This window comes from Pelobates fuscus, chromosome 1, assembly GCF_036172605.1.
Source record: "Pelobates fuscus isolate aPelFus1 chromosome 1, aPelFus1.pri, whole genome shotgun sequence".
Lineage (NCBI taxonomy): Eukaryota > Metazoa > Chordata > Amphibia > Anura > Pelobatidae > Pelobates > Pelobates fuscus.
Genome location: NC_086317.1, coordinates 356,836,633 through 356,857,706, shown reverse-complemented (window position 1 = coordinate 356,857,706; position 21,074 = coordinate 356,836,633). Strand labels below are relative to the sequence as shown.

The window sequence follows — 21,074 nt, the reverse complement described above, 5'->3', positions numbered from 1 at the left end:
AAAAAAAAAATAATAATAATACTACCTTCTCATCAGACACAGAGGCAAGACGGTCAACTAGTTCAGGATTAGCAACCAGACTTTTAATGTATTCTTCACCTGGAAATAAAAAGCAAAAGTAGTTTATGTGTAGTAGATTCAATACATACAGTGGTTTTAGGGTTTCCCACTTGTCAAAGGCACAGCTTACTAAATGTCTACCCTTTTGCGATGTGGGGGATTTAGAGCACAAAATTGTGTAAGCCAAGAAAGCCATCAGTAGTATGTATAGCTGAATTCAGTACAAATCGCAGATTGTGAGTTGGCTGTAAAGATCAACTAAAAGCCTGAGATCACAGCAAATGAAATAAGTACTGTATTTACCGTTTTTGTGCAAGTCTCTGATAAAGGAACAGTACTTCCTTTTTTGCCAATAATTGTTGGAATTTTGAAAGGCATTTATTTGCAAGGCTTAAAGGCAAAAAGTATCTTTCAGAACAGCTTTCTGAGGTCAAGCTATATAACAGAAGCAGCATCCACACAATCGGGCCCTGTGTGGGTGAGTCTTAGACCATGGAACCCTAAAGAAGGTTTTTATTTTTTTATTTTTACACCTTTACCATATCAGAACATCTTCTAGGTTCTATTTTAATGTATTCAATTAAAAGGATACATGGACATGCTAACTAAAAATGTGGATGACTCCGATCATGCTGATAAATGTAGGAAAAAAAAGAAAGGACTCAAATAAGTTAACAAGAATAAATATTTTGCACCGGTTGTCATTCAGATTTTTCAAGGTAAGAATTACACTGGCCTCATCCATGGGGGATAAAAAGGTCACTGTGATAAGTGAATATTAGATCATCAACCACAGTAAAATCCACTTAATAGATAGTGGAACAAAAAGGCATAATTCATTTGACAACAGTAAAATGTCTGAGACATGTGGATAAATGCAATGTAAACAATGGCGATACAGCTGTGAATTAACAGAAAAATAGACCTTTTGTATTTTATTTCTTTACAAGTATTGTATTGTTAATAAATTCATTCCTGATACTCGCCTAAAGTCCTGACCTACTGGCCAAAAGCTTGGAGGAGGCAATCTAAGGTGGAGGTGACATTGGTCAGCCCCCAAGGGAGTTCAGGAACCTAGAAGTGCTTTAAATTATATATCCTGTGAGTGCAATCTTAGTAACCCAGTTTACACATATAAACTGTATTACACTATATTTTCTTTTTTTTGCAGATTCACAGCTGTATCTTCATTATTTAAAAATTGCATGACGGCCATTATCTGGTAAGGCTCTGGGGAAACTGCATATATAATATAAGTTGTTTGTGTTTTGCTGCACCTGACACTTATTTGGTGAGGGACACACACACGCACTCTCTCATATATTGACTGGAGTCTATTAACAAAAGGTTGAAATGCCCAAAAACTTACAAGGACAAGCTTGTCATAGGATACTGTCTGAAGTAAAATTAAGAGCGAGTTGGCACACTAAGATAACATGCAGCAGATTATGTACACATTCTTAGAATCAACCGTCCTGAGTGTAAAATATAGGAAATTAGAAGCAGCAAAGAATTTGCTACATTTATTAGGGGAAAGAACATAATACAATAAATTAGAGAATTCAAATAAACTTACATGTGTACGCGACAATGCCCTCATCCACTGCTTTTTCTTTGTTTTTCCTGTCGTTGGTAATTAAAAGTACCTTGATGTCAGCCACATTTTCAGACTTTTTAATGTGGTTATTGTACCATTTTGCTGCAGTTCGTATTGCTCGGTCATTTCTATCATTAGACGTTTCTCCTTGCTCTTGTTCAATGTACGTTTCTCTAAAATGTAAAAAAAATAAAAAAATAAAATATTTAAATGTAATCAATGCTCTCTCACACGCATTTCCTATTCGGAAAACCAAGCAAATTGCAAGCCATTTAAGCCTGTCATGGTATGCACTACGTTAATGGGACACTATAGGCACCCAGACCACTTCATCTCATTGAAGAGGTTGGGGTGCAGTTTCCCTGTCCCCTTAACCCTGCAATGTAAAATATTGTAGTTTTAGAGAAAATGCAATGTTTACATTGCTGGGTTAAGCCTGCCTCTAGTGGCTGTCTTCCAGACTGCACACGAGTATGCTCAGCCTAATGTGTGCGTGGCACTCGCCGTACATGAACATTAGCATTCCCCCTCAGCGTGGATGGAGATGGAAAAGAATTTATCTCAAATATGTATTTTATGGAAAATCTACATCAGATGTGGTCTCATCTTTCAATTCTCTGTAGAGGGCTATGATCACCATGTAGATGGCTTGCAGGAGTTTAAACTTGCTCTCCATCACATCAATAAAGCATGAGCTGTGGTGATTATGAACATGGCCACTGCTGCAGGGGAGAGGGCATTAGGTACTCATCTGATTATTATAGTTAGGGCCCCCAACCTCCACCAATAGGTGGGGGCCAGGACACTATGCCCCCCCAAATGTTATTATGGACCCCACCTGCTAACCACTGGGAGGGTGGGTGAGGGGGGTCGGTGGTAAATGAGTAAATGGTGATCTCTAACCCATTATTTGTTTAAAAGTCCAACAGGTTGGGTCTTACTAGGGACTGGGCAGCAATGGCTGCCCAGTCACTAGTTTAACAGCTTAGTAGACATGCGCCCACCTGCCACACGGCTGATAAGGGCACTGGGAGGCTTTAAACCTTCCTTATAGTCATATATGTCTTTGTACCCACCATAGGGGTTATTTTATTTTATTTTTCCAATTATTTATTGTGGCAGTTTTCAGCCGTTAATTGGCGTTTGGCTAAAATCCAAATCAAATTCAGTCCAGTTTGCGTCCTGAATTACAAAATCCGGAAGTTGTTAAGTAGTGCGAACAATGTCCACTTTTTTGTAGTCCGAATGGTCCCACACATAGCCAGATGGTTTTGCCCCATTTGGTACGGGGTCATTTGAACTTTAGTGAATTACCCCTTTAGTTTCCTTTAAATAAGGATTTTTTTTTAAAAACTACAAATGTATGTAAACTATCTAGTCTATAATAACAAAGGTAGAGAATTTAGTGAGCCTCACAAAGCATCTTGTTCATTAAACAAAATTTAATTTGGTTCTCTCTTCAGTGGTTCATGACTTAGTGGAAGCAAATGGTATGGATGTTATGAAAAATGTAAACTTTACCTATGATGCTCATTGGTGAATGTGTAGAAATATTTTTCCGAATTATTTATAATATCTCGTACTCTTTTGTAAACCGGTGCACTACGACTTCTGACTTCTTGAAGGACAGTCTGGAGCAGAATCACATTCTGAATGACAGGATCTTCCAGGATATCAATCTACAAACAAACAAAATAAAACTGAACTGAAAACCAATATTAGATATAGATAACATTGCAATTGCATATGTTTTTGCAAACATTTTCCAATAATGTTCAGCCATGTTGAAGTAGCAGTTTGAAAGATGAACCACACACAAACATGAAGTTATTTGGGGGACCCAGTGCCCTCCATCAATTGATAGCACGTGGGGATCCTAATTATATTAATCAGGGGGAAGATATAGTGCCCCTCCTCAAGGTGGCAGGTGGGGGCTATAATTATTTATTTATTTTTTTAAAAAAAGGGGGGGGGGGGGGGAGAAGATATGCTTTTTTTCCCCTCACAAATTGTGCCATTATCCACGCACTCCCTTCAGGTGGCTTGGTGTCTCCAATCCCCTAGACACCCTCCTCCACGAAAAAAAAATGGGCATACCTACCGCACTCGCCTGATAATAGGGTAGTGGACCAATAAAATAAATATCCGCAAAGTAAAATTTATACTTAACTATCTGAACTCGTTTTTTTATTCTTATATTCAGCCCAGAAAAAGGGCAAATAAAAATCCACCATCCCGTGACACAGAGCGAAAAAAAAAACATTAAAAACACGCTGGAATAAAATTAATCTTTGCGCTCTTATAAAGGCTTTCCAACACTATGTCATCTATTACATCATGTACGAAAATTTCACACAGAATGTAATATCAGTTTGAGTGCTCTGATTGGTTGGCTTGTAAACCAATCAGAGCGCTCTGACAGCCAAGTTTCCCTACTCTCAATATGTTTCTGAAGTGTGAATGACAAATTAAAACAGCAGGGTGATTTAGTCCCATTCGAACTTTGTTTTCATCACTTTAGCACAGAGCAGTTGTTATTTTCACTGGTTACTCCTATGACTGGGTGGCATTACCAACACAAATTAAGCATTCAAAAATACCACTAGACTTCTCTACGGAAAAAGTTCTTAAAAGGGACACACCACTGCTCAAATACAAAATACATTTTTTTTTTAAATCAATGTTTAGCCAATATACCCCAGATGAAAACATGCATTTAATTATGCATTTTTTCGTTGTAGTTATATCTAAAATAAGCCTGCAAAAACTACAGATCTCTTGTCTGTTGCCTTTGCAAGTCCTCCTCTTCTAACACCACCCAGACTTTTTGTGGCTGTCCAGTCACCGACTTCCCAATGTAGCTCAATATGAAGTATTTGCAAGGCAGGTGCTCTGGGTAACTTTTTCTTGAGTTCATTGCAAAGAAGCTAACTAAACCAGTATCAGGACCTGTTGTCTTCTTGAAAAGCCAGGGGGTATAACCAGTATAATAAAAAGATAATTTATAAGTGTCAAATTGTATGGAAATCTGTACCTTTTCCAAAATGAAAAACTTTTTTTCAGCATGCCTTAGGAGTCTGGAATGTCCTTTTAAGATGAAATTTGGATACATAATATAACTGTGCAGTTATTTAGCTATAATATTTATAGTACCTGGTGAAGCAGAACATTGGTGTCTGGTAGCAGATAGTGAGGTGATGCACACAGCGAACTCTGTAGGACAGGTTCTAACTGTAGAACTGGGCTTTCCTGCTTGCACTCCTCACATCCTTTGCAGCCACATGTAATGTCATCCCGAAGGTAATGTTCTCTGACAATCTTTAATATCCCTCCAGAGCGGGTCTTCTTCATAAATGTTTTTGACTTCAGCATGTTGTTTGTTTTCACGTCCTGTAATGAGATTAGTAAAAAATAAAAAAATGGCCCCATTAAACAAATAGGAATAAAACTGACATCTGACAGTTATGTGCATTTGTTATTCAGAATTGAAGTGTACAAATAACAACCAGGAGATGGTGTATACATGATTAAGGCTTATTGGCATAAACATATTTGTTTGCAGTATCCCTGTTACCAATAATCTGGACTTTATGCACCTATCCTGTTGAAACTGCAATTTACTATGAACGAAAATAAAAATGCCATTTTTAATATGCACAATAAATGCTCTGGCTACGTGGAATAGCTCATTTTAAGATAAATGACCATCAAAAGAAAAGTCCAGATTAATTATTTTATTTTCACAATGAGGTTACCATATGTTTTCCTGGCACTATAGTGTTCCTTTAAGCAAGGATACCTTTTTCTTGGACTAACATAATACTTTAAAGACAAGCTTTCAAGAGTTGTTTCTCTCTTCCTCAGGTCTGAAACAATACTGATCAATCTGATAGAGTTAACATTTAAATCCACTGATGGTTTTTATTAGCTTATCTCCCCTGTTTAGTACGTATTCTGACTATTCTCAACCAACACAATAAATAAGGAATCATTGCAATACTCTGATACATATATATAATCACTAAATAATGAGATGTGTATATATGAGCAGGATGGCTGTCTGTAAAGGAGCAGATTAATCCAATCTATAAGCAGCATTTCCCTGCTTCACTGAGAGATACAGTTGAAGAGTGGTATAGTGAGGGTGTATGAAATGGCCGGCTGGCTAATAATATATGATACCCATTGTACAGCGCTACGGAGTCTGATGGCGCTATATAAATAATAAAATAATAATACAATCTGTAAAGTAACAGCACTACCTGCTCAACCAGCACGCTTTACAGGCTCGGTCTGCGCATGTGCACATCACACATGGCGGTGTAATAGGAAGAGGCGGGGCCGGCCCATAACGAGGCGTGGAACGCACAGCAGCCATAGCCATGGAATATGTGTTCTATGTCTATGTAGCAGCCCAGCGAGCGCTATGGAAGATATCCATAATGCAATGCTGGGTCCGTGACTCCAATAGAGGCATTCTCCTCGCTATTCTGTCACCGAGCCCAGTATGGCGGGTGTGTGAGGGTCTATCTTTATTAAACCTGTGAGTTATAAAGTGATTAGTTATTACGGTGTGTGAGAGAGAGTTACTGGGGACTGCCTGCAGTACTGAGAGTTCACACCCAGCACGGCTCATTACACCATGCATTGCGGAGCGCGGGCCGGGGATGGGTTCTGCATGTGGCTGAGGGTGCTGCCACTTGACATCCATAGGTTCCCCAGTGACAGACTTCCTGGGTTAGCCGAGACTCTGTCGGTTGCCATGGGTTACGGAGCGCTGATTGGGCGGACTGAGTGCCGGGGGCGTGTCTCCGTGCTGCGCATGCGCCCTCTGTGCTCGTGTGAATGTTATGGTTCCGTAGGGCGCGAGAAGCAGCGCGAGACACTGTAACGGCTGCCGGTCAGAACGGTATGAGAGGGCTCGGTATTACACTATGTTACACTATATGACTATATTACTGTATTACTGTACTGCATCACCGTATCACCGTATTACCGTGTTATACTATATTATTACACTGTATTATTACACTGTATTACCGTGTTATACTATATTATTACACTGTATTATTACACTGTATTACCGTGTTATACTATATTATTACACTGTATTATTACACTGTATTACCGTGTTATACTATATTATTACACTGTATTATTACACTGTATTACCGTGTTATACTATATTATTACACTGTATTATTACACTGTATTACCGTGTTATACTATATTATTACACTGTATTACAGTGTTATACTATGTTATTACACTGTATTATTACACTGTATTACCGTGTTATACTATGTTATTACACTGTATTATTACACTGTATTACCGTGTTATACTATGTTATTACACTGTATTATTACACTGTATTACCGTGTTATACTATGTTATTACACTGTATTACACTGTATTACGTGTTGTGTTATACTATATTATTACACTGTATTACCGTGTTATACTATGTTATTACACTGTATTACAGTGTTATACTATGTTATTACACTGTATTATTACACTGTATTACCGTGTTATACTATGTTATTACACTGTATTATTACACTGTATTACCGTGTTATACTATGTTATTACACTGTATTATTACACTGTATTACCGTGTTATACTATGTTATTACACTGTATTATTACACTGTATTACGTGTTGTGTTATACTATATTATTACACTGTATTACCGTGTTATACTATATTATTACACTGTATTACCGTATTATTTATTTATAAAAATGTTACCAGGAAAGATACATTGAGATTTCTCTCGTTTTCAAGTATGTCCTGTATTACTGCATTATGTTACTGTATTATTACATTACTGTATAGCTATTACTGTGTATTACACTATTACTGTATTATGATATTACCGTATTATTACACTGTATTATCGTATTATACTATATTACCGTATTATTAAACTGTATTATCGTATTATACTATATTATTACATTATATTACTGTATAACCATTACTGTGTATTACACTATTACGGTATTATTTTATTACTCTATCACATTATATTACTGTATCACTCTGTATTACACTATATTACAACACTGGCTTCTTTACAATATTACAATTACAATACAGTAATTACAGTATTACAATATGGCATTCTATATTACGTACTCTGTATTACCAGACCGCAGGGCTTGACACATTTATTGGGAATCTAGAAGCCAACTAAAAAACAAAATTAGGAGCCAGTTTTTTTTCACTAGCAAAGTTTAGGTTTAATACTTTTTTATTAGGATAACTTCCTTTTTTTTTTTAAATTACAATACAATGACATAAAAAAAATCATTCATAAATATACATATATCACTACATACATATACATGCACCTACGTATATTAATGATACGATGTAGGCAGCTCACTGTTGAGTGACCTACCCAGATGGTATCATCACATATCCTAACAAACATTTAACAATACTTGGATAGAGCAGGGAATAATAAGTATGGGTCAATCAACTAAGGTGAACTTTTATGTTAGTTACCATGTTATTAGAATCATAAATCTATTATCTATCGTTGTTAAAGTATCCGGGATTTTTTTTTTTTCCCCATTTTAAGCCAGACTACTAAATGAAACTTTGTATAAGTACATTGCTTTATAAGTACATTGTTTTTTCACAGCTGATATCAGTATAGTTAGTATTAAACAATATTTAAATAGAAAGAGAGATAGGGTCAAATCAACTAAAACAATCTCTAATTTTTAGTATCAAATTATCTAGATGATGGATATACTTTCTGTTGTTGTTAGAGTATGCAACTCCTCTTTCCATTTCTAGTTGGTGCAATAATTGTGCTATAAACTGTCTGCTATCAGGTATGTGGGTTTGTTTCCAAGTTCTTGCAATTAATATCTTTGTTGCAATAAAAGAGTGAATAATTAATATTAACTGAACTCTTGGGAGTCTATCACATTTGAGGTGTAATAAGCCTACTTGTGGGCATTTTTTGACTTTGATATTAAAAAACTCAAAAAAACTGTATGTTTGGTCCCAAAGGTTAGAAATTAATGGGCAGCTCCACCATATGTGTAGCATATCACCTTCATGCTTGTGGCATCTCCAACATAGAGAAGAATTAGATATAGATATTTTAGCTAATCTTGTTGGTACTAAATACCACCTATGATAGACTTTAAAAAAAGTTTCTATTAGGTTTAGACAATGTATGTGTTTTCTCAATATTTTTATAGGAGTGCACCAATCGTAGTCAGTCAATACTATATTGAGATCTTTCTCCCACTGTTTTTTAGCAGTAGGAAGAATATCCGAATAAGTTTGTCTGATCAGATCTATAGCCATGGAGCAAATCGATTTTGTTGTTTGTTTCTCAAAAATCTTATATACCAAATTATTTAAGACACTATCTCTTCTTAATAGAGATTCATTTATAAATCCTCTAACTCTTAGGTAAGTAAAAATCTCTGTATCAGAAAGATTTAGGATGGATTTAAGATCCTTGAACGGCAATAAGCTTCTATTTTGGAGAAGGTCTCTGACACATATCTCCCGTTCTCCTCTCCAATTGGAGAGACTTATGTCAGGGATAATCCTTTCGATGACCCTTGTATTTACTCCCTCGATTATCTTTGTGGATATCTTGAGTAATTTTTTAATTCGCTGCCATTCTCCGATCAAGTTAGAAACGACCATAGAATTGGTCTGCATTAAATGTATATTATAATTAGTTTTATCATCCCAAATCATAAGTGATAGATCTTTCTCTTTTATCCTTGTTGATTCTATCTGATACCAGGGTTGTCTCCTTGAGTCAGAGCAGTAGAACTTATGTATATGTGAAATTATGTTAGCGCTGTATATATCTTTAATTAATGGGAGGGCCATTCCTCCTTGATTAATTTTTTTTTGTTAAAACTTGCGATTTTATTCTTGGTGATTTTCCTTTCCAAATAAAATTAGAAAAAGAGTGTTGGAGCATATCCAACCATGGTTTTGGAACTTTCAATGGAATCATATTAAACAAATAGGTCCATTTGGGGATAACATAAGCTTTTATTGTGTTGACTCTTCCCCACCATGAAATTTCCAGAGGACGCCATTCCCTTAAAATCTTGTTGGTGTTTTTAAGTAGTTTTAAAAAATTACATTCTAGTATATTCTGAGGATTCGCCGTTACCATAATTCCCAAATATTGGAACTCTTTTTTTGTCCAGTGAAAATTATATTTTTCCTGGAGATATGCTAAGGTACAAAAGTCTATATTAATTGTTAAAGCTATGGTTTTATGGAGATTTATCTTATAATTAGATACATCCTCGTAGTTCTTAATCTCTTTCATTAAATTACCAAGAGATATCTTCGGATCTGTTATTGAAATTAATACATCATCTGCGTATAGGCATATCTTTGCTTCTACTTCTTCAATTATCACACCTCTTATTCCCTTATTTTCTCTGATAGCTGTAGCTAACGGTTCAATTGAGAGAACGTATAACAGGGGAGACAATGGGCACCCCTGTCTCGTTCCATTGTTTATATCAAACCATTCAGAGCATATATCATATCCTATTATTCTCGCAGATGGACCTTTGTATAGAGCCTTAATCGCACATGCAATCCAGCCCTCAAAACCGAATGCACTTAGAACTCCGTTCATATATCCCCATCCGACCCTGTCGAAAGCCTTCTCTGCATCGATCGACAGGGTCAGAAGGGGCGTCTCCATCAAGTGAGCGTATTCAAACAAGTCGATGATTCTCCGAGAATTATCGCTCGCGTGGCGACCTCTGACAAACCCTATTTGATCTATATGTATCAAATCGGGGAGTATTGAATTGATTCTATTAGCCAGTATGGCAGCATATAATTTGATATCTATATTTATTAGAGAGATAGGCCTATAGTTTGTTATTTCTGTTGGTGATTTATTTGGCTTCAAAATAGGTTTTATGTTGGCTCTCAATAGTTCTTGAGTTACTTTACCAGATGAGGCAGCCTCATTAAACATTGCCGTCATATTAGGACTTATAGTTTTTTTAAATAATTTGAAGAATAAATTTGAAAATCCATCCGGACCCGGCGCTTTTGATAATTGTAAATTATTTATAGCTTCTTCTACTTCCATCTGAGATATTTTTTGATTTAATTTTTCTTTTTGGGCTAATGTAATTTTTGGAATTTTTATTTTATTTAAATATTTTTCTATTGCTTGTTCTGTAGGTGTATATTGAAGATTGTATAATTTTTCATAATATTTCCTAAATGAGTCGCCTATATCTTCCGGAGACAGCAGAACTTTTCCGCCATCAACAATTTTATAAATCTTATTGTCCATTTTGTTTTTCTTAAGACGGTCTGTCAGTAATTTATCTATTTTATTACTTCGATAATAAAATTTAATTTTAAGTCTTTTCAAATTAAATTCTATTCTTTCAAGAATCTTTTGATTTATCATATTTTTATATTTTTTTCTCTGGGTTATTGTATCTTGAGAAAATTTTTTATTATTTTGAGCTTGTAATTTGTATAATTGTAGATAAAGTTCAGATATTGGGGCCCCTCTGGTTTTTTTTTCATAGCTCGCAAGCTTTATAAAATAACCTCTGGTGACTGCTTTATATGTACACCATACATTTTGATTAGATGTTGTTTCAGGAGAATTTTCCTTGAAAAACATTTCAGAAAGATTTTTTATATGTTCTATGTTTTGTTTTTTTACTAATAGAGAATCGTTAAGTTTCCATGGTGAAAATTCTTTTTTCCCATTTTCTTTGATTTCTACTATAAGGAGATCGTGATCTGACCATGTATTAATTTAAATTTTGATAGTTTTTATTCTTTTTAAAAGATCCAGGTCTCCCCAGCACATGTCTATCCTTGCTGAAGTTTTATGGGCCGTAGAAGTATGGGTGTAATTACGCTCACTGGGATGGAATATTCTCCATAAATCAAAGATATCATTTTTTTTTGCTAATTTACTTAGGGAGGCTGCTTGGTTTACCAGGTTTCCGTCTATGTGTTGACCAGGTTTTATTTGTTTATCTAATTTAGGGTCGGCCACACAGTTGAAATCGCCCGCTATCAGGAGTATTCCTTTGCGGATTGTTTCTACTCTTTTCATTATTTTCAATAGATGTTTAACTGGGGCTTTATTTGGTAGGTATATGTTAAGTAAGGTATATTGAATCTCATTAATCTTTCCTATCCAAATAATTGATCTCCCTTCGATATCAGTTTCAGAATAGTCGCATGAATAATTAATCGAATTAGAAAACAATATTGCAACCCCCTTTTTTTTTTTAAATTGATCTGAAGCTTCAGCAATAATATTAAACTTTTTATAGTTCCAGTAATGATTATCTTTTTTTTTTCCAGTGTGTTTCTTGGATAAAGGAGATTTGGGCTTTTTCTTTTAATAAAGTATTATATAGATAAGCTCTTTTATTTGGGGAGTTGAGTCCCTGCACATTAATTGATATTAATTTTAACATCTTTAGTAGTTGGTTTCCATAACGATCACCTTTAGTTTAGCGATTCCCATTAACCATTCCCTTTTCAACCAAGTATATATACAACAACATTTAAAAACAAACAACAAATCATTCAAGATGCTAAAAAGCATCCAAGCTGTATAGGTGCTGGCGATTTTGCAGCACCTCCGTATTGGAATACAACTAGATTCCAACATCAAAGTATCATATAGATACCCACAGGGAGGGGGCCTTTGTTGGAGACAAGAGGGGATAGTATATCACAAAAAAGAAAAATTGACAGATAGTTAAATTGTTCCCTGGTGTTACCACCTTGCCTTTTCTCTAATTCAAAACAATTGCGATTTTAGACTTATAGTGCGTACTTCCTGTGCTATATTACTTTAGCGTAACCTCATTTCTAATACTATATTTCTTTAACTTACAGTGTATGGTTTGTCTTGTTATATCACCTTAGGTTAGAGTGCGTGATTTCGTATGTTATGTTTCATTAGCTTACTATACATATTTTCCAATGTTTTATAGCATTAATTTACAGTGCCTAATTTCTAATAATATATTGCCATAATTAACATTTGTGATCTCTTACATTAATTCATTAACCTTAATTAACAGTGTTTAATTTATCGTGATATGTTGCTTTAAATTCCATTGTGTAGATAACCATACTACTTTCCCTTACTTAAAAGTGCATAATTTCTCGTGATATTTTGCGCTAGCTTACATTACTTAATTAACAGTGCATTTTTTTCTTGTGTTATATTATATTGAATCAAATCTTATACTATAATAGTCCGTTATGGTATATATTTTCTATTTGAAATTCTACCAAAATATTTTCAAACAAATTGTGATTCGAGTGTTTAGTGTTTGGTGGAGAATTGCGGTAAGTCTAATCTTCTAGTCCTGTAAATAGCCTGTGATATATGGATACTTTAGGTAGTTTTCAGCTTCTTATTTTCCATTTTTCTCTGTCTTCCTTTAGTCCTCTTTTTTTTTTTTTTTTTTTTTTTCCTCTTTTCTTCCTTTCTTTAATATCCTTCCAGGACTATGATGTTAATGTGCTATTAACCCCTTCAGGACCGGCCTGTTTTTGCGATGTTTGTACGTTAAGGACCAGAGCAGTTTTAACACTTTTGTGGTGTTTGTGTTTAGCTGTAATTTTCCGCTCACTCATTTACGGTTCCCATACAAGTTATATATTTGTTTTTTTCACGACAAGAAGGGCTTTCTTTACATACCAGTATTTATATTATGTCATATATTGTATTTAAAAAAAATAATAAAATATGGTGAAAAAAAAAAAAAAACATGTTTTTGGACTTTTACTTGAAAAATCTTTTACTTATCTACAAAAGCTAATGAAAAAAACTGCTAAATAGATTCAAAATGTTGTCCCGAGTTTAAAAACACCCAGTGTTTACATGCTTTATTGCTTTTTTTTGCAAGTTATAGGCCTATAAATACAAGTAGGAAATTGCTGTTTCAATATATATATATTTTAAATGTATCAATAGTGACATTGTTACACCGTTATCTGTCATAAATCCCCGAAACACACCTAACATGTACATATTTTTTAAAGTAGACAACCCAGGGTATTTAAAATGGGGTATGTCCAGTCTTTTTTAGTAGCCACCTAGTCACAAACACTGGCCAAAGTTAGCATTTATATTTGTTTGTGTGTTAAAAATGCAAAAAACGCTAACTTTGGCCGGTGTTTGTGACTAAGTGGCTACTAAAAAAGGCTGAACATACCCCATTTGCAATACCTTGGGTTGTCTTCTTTTGCAAATGGTATGCCATCATGGGGCTAATTCTCATTCCTTAGCTACCATACGCTCTCAAAGGCAACCTAACCAATCTGACAAATTTCAATAAAATAAAAAAGTAAAATCAAGCCTTATATTTGACCCTGTAACTTTCACAAACACTATAAAACCTCTACATGTGGGGTACTGTTATACTCAGGAGACTTCGCTGAACACAAATATTAGTGTATCAGAACAGTAAAATATATCACAGCAATAATATCCTCAGTGAAAGAGCTGTTTGTGTGTGAAAAATGCAAAAAACTTCACTTTCACTGACAATATCATCGCTGTGATATGTTTTACTGTTTTGAAACACTAATATTTGTGTTCAGCGAAGTCTCCCGAGTAAAACAGTACCCCCATGTACAGGATTTAGGGTGTCATAGAAAGTTACAGGGTTAAGCACAGTGCTAGCAAATTAAATTATCTGGACTTTTGGCCTGGGTTGGCAGGCAGGTCCCTCAAATTGCAATCATTAAAATTACTTAATTAGGTAAAAATATTACATAAATATGCACGTAGAATTTTAATATATATACATATTTATATATTTGATATATATACTGTACTGTTAGAATAAAATTGAATATATATATATAATTTTTTTTAATTATTACAAATTATTTTTATTTTTTGTTATTTATTTTTATTAACATATTATTTGTATTTTATAATAATATATATATATATACCATATATATAGTTATTATATATATTGTATATATTCGTGTGTAATTTAAATATAAGTGTATTTTTATATTAATATACGTATATATAAATATAAAAATACACTTAGTGTGACATTATATATATGATATATATACATATATTATATATAGGTATACATGTATATATAGCATATATATATATATATATACACATATTATTATTTTTTTACACAGATTTTTTTTTTACACTTTATTTTTGATTTTACAGATGCAGGGAGACTGCCTGTCAGCACAGACAGTCCCCCTGCAGGCAGATACAAAGACCCCTATTGCGGTCATGTGATCGAGTGATCACATGGCCGTGGGGTCCTGATCTGCCGAGGGGGGACTGCCCGGGCAGACAGGCAGTCCCCCTGGACCGGGAGGAGAGCTGATCGCCGCCGTGGGACCGACGGCGATCAGGTAAGTTGCCCAAAACCGTTATGACGGTTCAGGACCGTCAGCGGTCCAAACGCACGTTTTGCCGCTGACGGTCCTGAACCGTCGGCGGTCCTTAAGGGGTTAATATGATTTAGCGTTTGATACTCGTGATGGAGTAGTAGGCAGTTTATAGTGAATGCCTGATGTTTTGATTTTCCAGTCCTTTTTTTTTTTTTTTTTTTTTTTCCTCTTGCTGTTTTCTTTTTTCCATCCTTCCTCTCTCTCTTTTCTCTCACATCCTCTTTCCTTCCTTTTCTTTATCTTCTTCGTTTCTTTTTTCCCTTCTTCCTATCATTCCAATCTTTCGTTTTTAGTTTTCTATTAGTTGTAACAGCCACTCGTTGGCTTTCTCATATGTTGTAAATGAGAACCATTCATTATGGTGATATATTTGGAGAGAAGAAGGATGTAGCCACCTAAACCTCAGGTTGTGTTTTGTTAACGTTTGAAATATTGGTGAAAATTTTCGTCTTTTGGCTCTTGTGTGATAAGAGATATCTGGAGTAGCAAATATCTCTTTAAATTTTCCTTCTGTTGATCTATTATTTTTTAAGGCCGACAAAATTTGGTTTATAGTATCATATGAATGAAACGCCACTATTACATCTCTTGGAAAGTCATTTTTGATATTTGTAGGTTTAAAAATTCTGTGGCATCGATCCATTATTAATTCATGGGGGTCTGTTGATATCTTGAGAGAAATTAACAATTCTTTTAGGAAGTCCTTTAATTTTTCATTTGTTATACTTTCTGGGATATTTCTAAATTTTAGATTTGTTCTTCGAGTCCGGTCTTCCAAGTCTGCCAATTTGACTTCCAGTTGTTCCAATTTGCGCTCCATTTCTTTATGAGAATCTTTAAAGGATTGGATCTGAAATTCTATATGATCCTGTTTTTCTTCTATTGTTTGTATTCTAGTTAGTACTTTAGAGATATCATTTTTAAGGTCGATAGAATTATCCTGGATCTCTTTTTTTATCTCTTTTGAGGTGTTATCCAACAGTGATTTTATGATTTCTATAGAGATAATCGGTGGTTCTATAGCTGGCAGGATCATCTCATTGAAGGAATCTGGAGAAGGTTCTTCGTTGGTGTCTTGAATTTTTTGAGGAGAAAAAAATGTGGAAAGTCTCTTTTCTTGTTTTAAAGATTTCTTTTCAGTTTTTGATGAAACTTTAGGTTCCTGCGATCGTTTAGAAGCCATTTTAAGAGGAGACTAAGGTGGGTATAGCTTTAAATTCAGACTTAATATCCAAGGTTTTTTTTTTTGGTTTTTTTTTGGAATAGAGTTTACCGTTCTGGCCTCGTCTTTGTATAGGATTCTCCTTTATTTTCTTTATTTTTCTTTATTTTCTTGCTTTTATATTGTTTCTCCGATTATTTTTAACAATTTTTAACAATTTTTAACAATTTAGGCGATATGTCCATTAACTGTTTTCTCGTCTTGCTCTCTTGCTCTCTTTTTTTTATCAAAACAGTTGTTTTAAAGCTATCGAAATTATATGGGAAGAAGCCCTTTGTTTAAGTATTGGGGTATGTTGGGGTGTGGGGTATGGGGTATATATGGAGTATATATATTTCAATTAATTTCCCCCCCTGTTCTTACCCCTTTGCGTTATCTTTTTCCCGTTTTTCCCTTTCCGTCCTCTTTCTCCTCTCCCTTTTTCTCTCTTTTCCCCTCTTTCTTTCTTTGCCCTCCTTTCGGGGAAAGTATATTTTTTTTTTTTTTTTTTTTTCCTAAGAAATACTTCTATGAGATGCACTTGCCCTTTTAGTTTCGCCTTCTCCTTCGATGCCTTCCTTCATATGACCTCGGGACAATAAACGGCGCTGAGCCGAATCAGTACAGGTACGCTGGCAGCTTCATCCCTCGATCCGCATAACGGCGGCAAACGGAAATTCCCTTCGTGTAGGGCAGCCTTCCTCAACTCAGTCCCCGACAGGCAAGACAAAGTAGAAGGTAGAAGGTAGGTAGTGGTTGTTTAGCAATTATTTAAGCCGACCTTCCACTGGGGATTAAGCGGTTTAAGCAGTATGCTCGGCATGTACCGTAGTATCGTTGTATCGTGCTTGGCGTGGTTTCATGAGGCTACTACCATGCATCAATCGTCTCCAACGGCTCCCTCCCCCTTTCGGTCCGTACACCTTCCGGTCTACGTCATCACGTTTCCCCCCCGCTGGGTGGACGCCTGTTCACTAGCAAAGTTTAATTGCAATTGTAATTCTGGAAGAGGAAACTTTAGTCACTAGAACCACTACAGCTTAATGTAGTAGCAGGCTTTTCAGAAAAAGGCAGTGTCTACATTGCTGGCTAGTAACACCTCCAGTGTCAGTCACTTAGATGGCCACTAGAGAGTCCAGGGTCAGTGCTGCACAGTGTGCAGCATCTACGTTCCGCGTCTACATGGAGGTGCTGAATGTACCCCATAGAGATGCATTGATTCAATGCAACTGTATGAGGAGATGCTAATTGCCACATCGTGTTTTTTGCTTTACATGCACAATATCCTCCGTGCTTTCCTGAGATCATAAAGATTGAAGATCTTAGGCATGGAGGTAGTACCACCCGTGGCGAAACCGGCACGGCATGGGGAAAAAAAGTGATAAAAAAAAAACACCTTACTCTTGCAATTTGTAGGGGGCAGCTACGTAAACGCGCGCGCACACACACACACACACACACTCTATGCAAGAAACACTCTCCGAATGACATAGACATTTTCAAACAGACTCACAAATTGAAATTGTTATTAAAAGCCCCCAGCCCCCTAGCTTTTGTGAGAGCTGAGTTACTCTCTGCTCCCTTGTGTGCGCACTGCAGTGATGTCATATTCTGGCTCCCGGGATCATTAAACCGCGCGACCTTTAATGCTCCCTCGGCCAGCTGGCTCCAGTATCCCCCCTCGGTGGTCCTCTTAGCTTACACAGCTTACAAATCATAGGCATCAGGGTGATATTTCTAGGCGACCTAGCACGTGTGATTTGTCTAGCCCTGTCAGCTCAGCTTCTATAGTAGTTTGTATTACAATACCGGTTTCTATAGGACTCTCTGTGTTACAATACAGGCTTCTATATTATTCTGTATTACACTGTATGATAGAACTGGCTTCTATATTACTCTGATTTATCAGACCGGTTTCCAAAGTACTCTGTATTATTCTGTGGTAGTAGACTCTGTATTAGACTGTATGATAGTACTGGCTTCTATAGTACTCTATATTACACTGTGTCAAAAGAACAGCTCCTGTAGTACAATGTATTACACTGAACTGTATTAGTCTCACAGCAACACCTAGTAATTTATTCTAATAAATGCTGTATATGGGCTCTGCTTTACAGGGAGTGCAGAATTATTAGGCAAGTTGTATTTTTGAGGATTAATTTTATTATTGAACAACAACCATGTTCTCAATGAACCCAAAAAACTCATTAATATCAAAGCTGAATATTTTTGGAAGTAGTTTTTAGTTTGTTTTTAGTTTTAGCTATTTTAGGGGGATATCTGTGTGTGCAGGTGACTATTACTGTGCATAATTATTAGGCAACTTAACAAAAAACCAAATATATACCCATTTCAATTATTTATTTTTACCAGTGAAACCAATATAACATCTCAACAAATATACATTTCTGACATTCAAAAACAAAAACAAATCAGTGACCAATATAGCCACCTTTCTTTGCAAGGACACTCAAAAGCCTGCCATCCATGGATTCTGTCGGTGTTTTGATCTGTTCACCATCAACATTGCGTGCAGAAGCAACCACAGCCTCCCAGACACTGTTCAGAGAGGTGTACTGTTTTCCCTCCTTGTAAATCTCACATTTGATGATGGACCACAGGTTCTCAATGGGGTTCAGATCAGGTGAACAAGGAGGCCATGTCATTAGATTTTCTTCTTTTATACCCTTTCTTGCCAGCCACGCTGTGGAGTACTTGGACGTGTGTGATGGAGCATTGTCCTGCATGAAAATCATGTTTTTCTTGAAGGATGCAGACTTCTTCCTGTACCACTGCTTGAAGAAGGTGTCTTCCAGAAACTGGCAGTAGGACTGGGAGTTGAGCTTGACTCCATCCTCAACCCGAAAAGGCCCCACAAGCTCATCTTTGATGATACCAGCCCAAACCAGTACTCCACCTCCACCTTGCTGGCGTCTGAGTCGGACTGGAGCTCTCTGCCCTTTACCAATCCAGCCACGGGCCCATCCATCTGGCCCATCAAGACTCACTCTCATTTCATCAGTCCATAAAACCTTAGAAAAATCAGTCTTGAGATATTTCTTGGCCCAGTCTTGACGTTTCAGCTTGTGTGTCTTGTTCAGTGGTGGTCGTCTTTCAGCCTTTCTTACCTTGGCCATGTCTCTGAGTATTGCACACCTTGTGCTTTTGGGCACTCCAGTGATGTTGCAGCTCTGAAATATGGCCAAACTGGTGGCAAGTGGCATCTTGGCAGCTGCACGCTTGACTTTTCTCAGTTCATGGGCAGTTATTTTGCGCCTTGGTTTTTCCACACGCTTCTTGCGACCCTGTTGACTATTTTGAATGAAACGCTTGATTGTTCGATGATCACGCTTCAGAAGCTTTGCAATTTTAAGAGTGCTGCATCCCTCTGCAAGATATCTCACTATTTTTGACTTTTCTGAGCCTGTCAAGTCCTTTTTTGACCCATTTTGCCAAAGGAAAGGAAGTTGCCTAATAATTATGCACACCTGATATAGGGTGTTGATGTCATTAGACCACACCCCTTCTCATTACAGAGATGCACATCACCTAATATGCTTAATTGGTAGTAGGCTTTCGAGCCTATACAGCTTGGAGTAAGACAACATGCATAAAGAGGATGATGTGGTCAAAATACTAATTTGCCTAATAATTCTGCACTCCCTGTATATTGTACTGTAAGGGTCACTACTACTGTTAAACTGTCACTGCTTCATAAAAAAACATCTTCTGGTTTATAATATCTGGCTGTGACCTCTGACTTATTCCAATATCTGGATCTTTTTGTATTTTTTTTATTGTGTGCATCAAACTTTTATCTAATTAAACATATCATATGTTGTCTGTGTTATACAGTACTAGCCAGGTCTTCTATTGTTCCTTGCAATAGAAGACCTGTTCTATATTACGTAATATATATTTTACAATTTCATTTTGAAGCCCAATGCCATTTGCCAGCCCTTAACAGTTACTTACCACTGTAAGGAATAGCATAGTCACCTGGGGTGAATTTCTGTTTAACAGGGTTACATTTTCTATCACCAATGGCTAGTGGTAAGTGGACATTTTGATCATTATAGACTACTGCATCATATATGTGATCTCTGGGAATTGTGTTATATGGTCTTCATTTTTACTGTTGTACTTTACAGTAGGGGTGGTCAAACTAGAGCTATCCATCAGATCTAGATCTACTAGAAGAGCTACCTGCTCAGTTGAAATAAATCCCTCACTTGATAAATACTAAAGACCCAATATCTGAGGAACTCTGCATACATAACACTTGTATGGTACTCTACATACAAACATTTTTACATTTCAGGTTTGAAAATAGTAGACCATATTTGTCAAAGCAATTCTAAAAGTGTTCACCTTAAAAAGCAAATCATGAATTTTACCTTCTTTCATGTTTTTTTCAATTAACAGTTCCATTTAATAAATCGTTAGTTACTGTAAAAACTGAAGATGTCAAGGAAAATGCCCAGGAAAGTAAATATCTCAAGCTCATTGGAATCTGAGGACATAAGCCTAGAGACCACAGTGCCCACAGATGATGTCTCTTCCTCAGAAGAAAAAAATGGTTCCACCAAAATTACCAGACAGCTTATCGAAAGGAAAGAAATGCTTCACAACCTTCAACTTCTGAAGATAGAATTGTCTCAAAAAAACCTGATGATTGAAAACTTGAAGGGGGAATATCTGACCAAAGTAAGTGTTATTTTGGGTGCTTGGATGTCACTGATATTTAA

General features: G+C 36.0%; 2 protein-coding genes across 8 annotated transcripts in view; one reads left to right on the top strand and one right to left on the bottom strand.

Annotated features, from left to right (window-relative positions):
- The window catches only part of DIS3 (DIS3 homolog, exosome endoribonuclease and 3'-5' exoribonuclease), a 30,943-nt gene extending 24,988 nt beyond the window's left edge, over positions 1–5,955 (bottom strand). The window contains exons 1-5 of one of the 2 annotated variants that reach the window (XM_063444695.1): positions 5,920–5,955; positions 4,811–5,047; positions 3,179–3,336; positions 1,637–1,830; positions 26–99 (exon numbers count right to left, since the gene is read on the bottom strand). In XM_063444695.1, coding sequence (XP_063300765.1) covers positions 26–99; positions 1,637–1,830; positions 3,179–3,336; positions 4,811–5,029 — 645 coding nt within the window. In that variant the 5' untranslated portion in view covers positions 5,030–5,047; positions 5,920–5,955. Of the gene's footprint in view, positions 1–25; positions 100–1,636; positions 1,831–3,178; positions 3,337–4,810; positions 5,048–5,480; positions 5,503–5,919 lie in introns of those variants that run through there. The other variant, XM_063444696.1, reaches the window with a different exon arrangement.
- Positions 5,956–6,127: 172 nt separating this feature from the next.
- PIBF1 (progesterone immunomodulatory binding factor 1) overlaps positions 6,128–21,074 on the top strand; it is a 184,401-nt gene continuing 169,454 nt past the window's right edge. Inside the window, exons 1-3 of one of the 6 annotated variants that reach the window (XM_063425934.1) lie at positions 6,128–6,200; positions 20,478–20,647; positions 20,752–21,033. In XM_063425934.1, the coding sequence (XP_063282004.1) occupies positions 20,791–21,033 (243 nt within the window). In that variant the 5' untranslated portion in view covers positions 6,128–6,200; positions 20,478–20,647; positions 20,752–20,790. Of the gene's footprint in view, positions 6,201–6,482; positions 6,567–20,477; positions 20,648–20,751; positions 21,034–21,074 lie in introns of those variants that run through there. The other 5 variants (XM_063425936.1, XM_063425933.1, XM_063425937.1 and 2 more) reach the window with 5 other exon arrangements.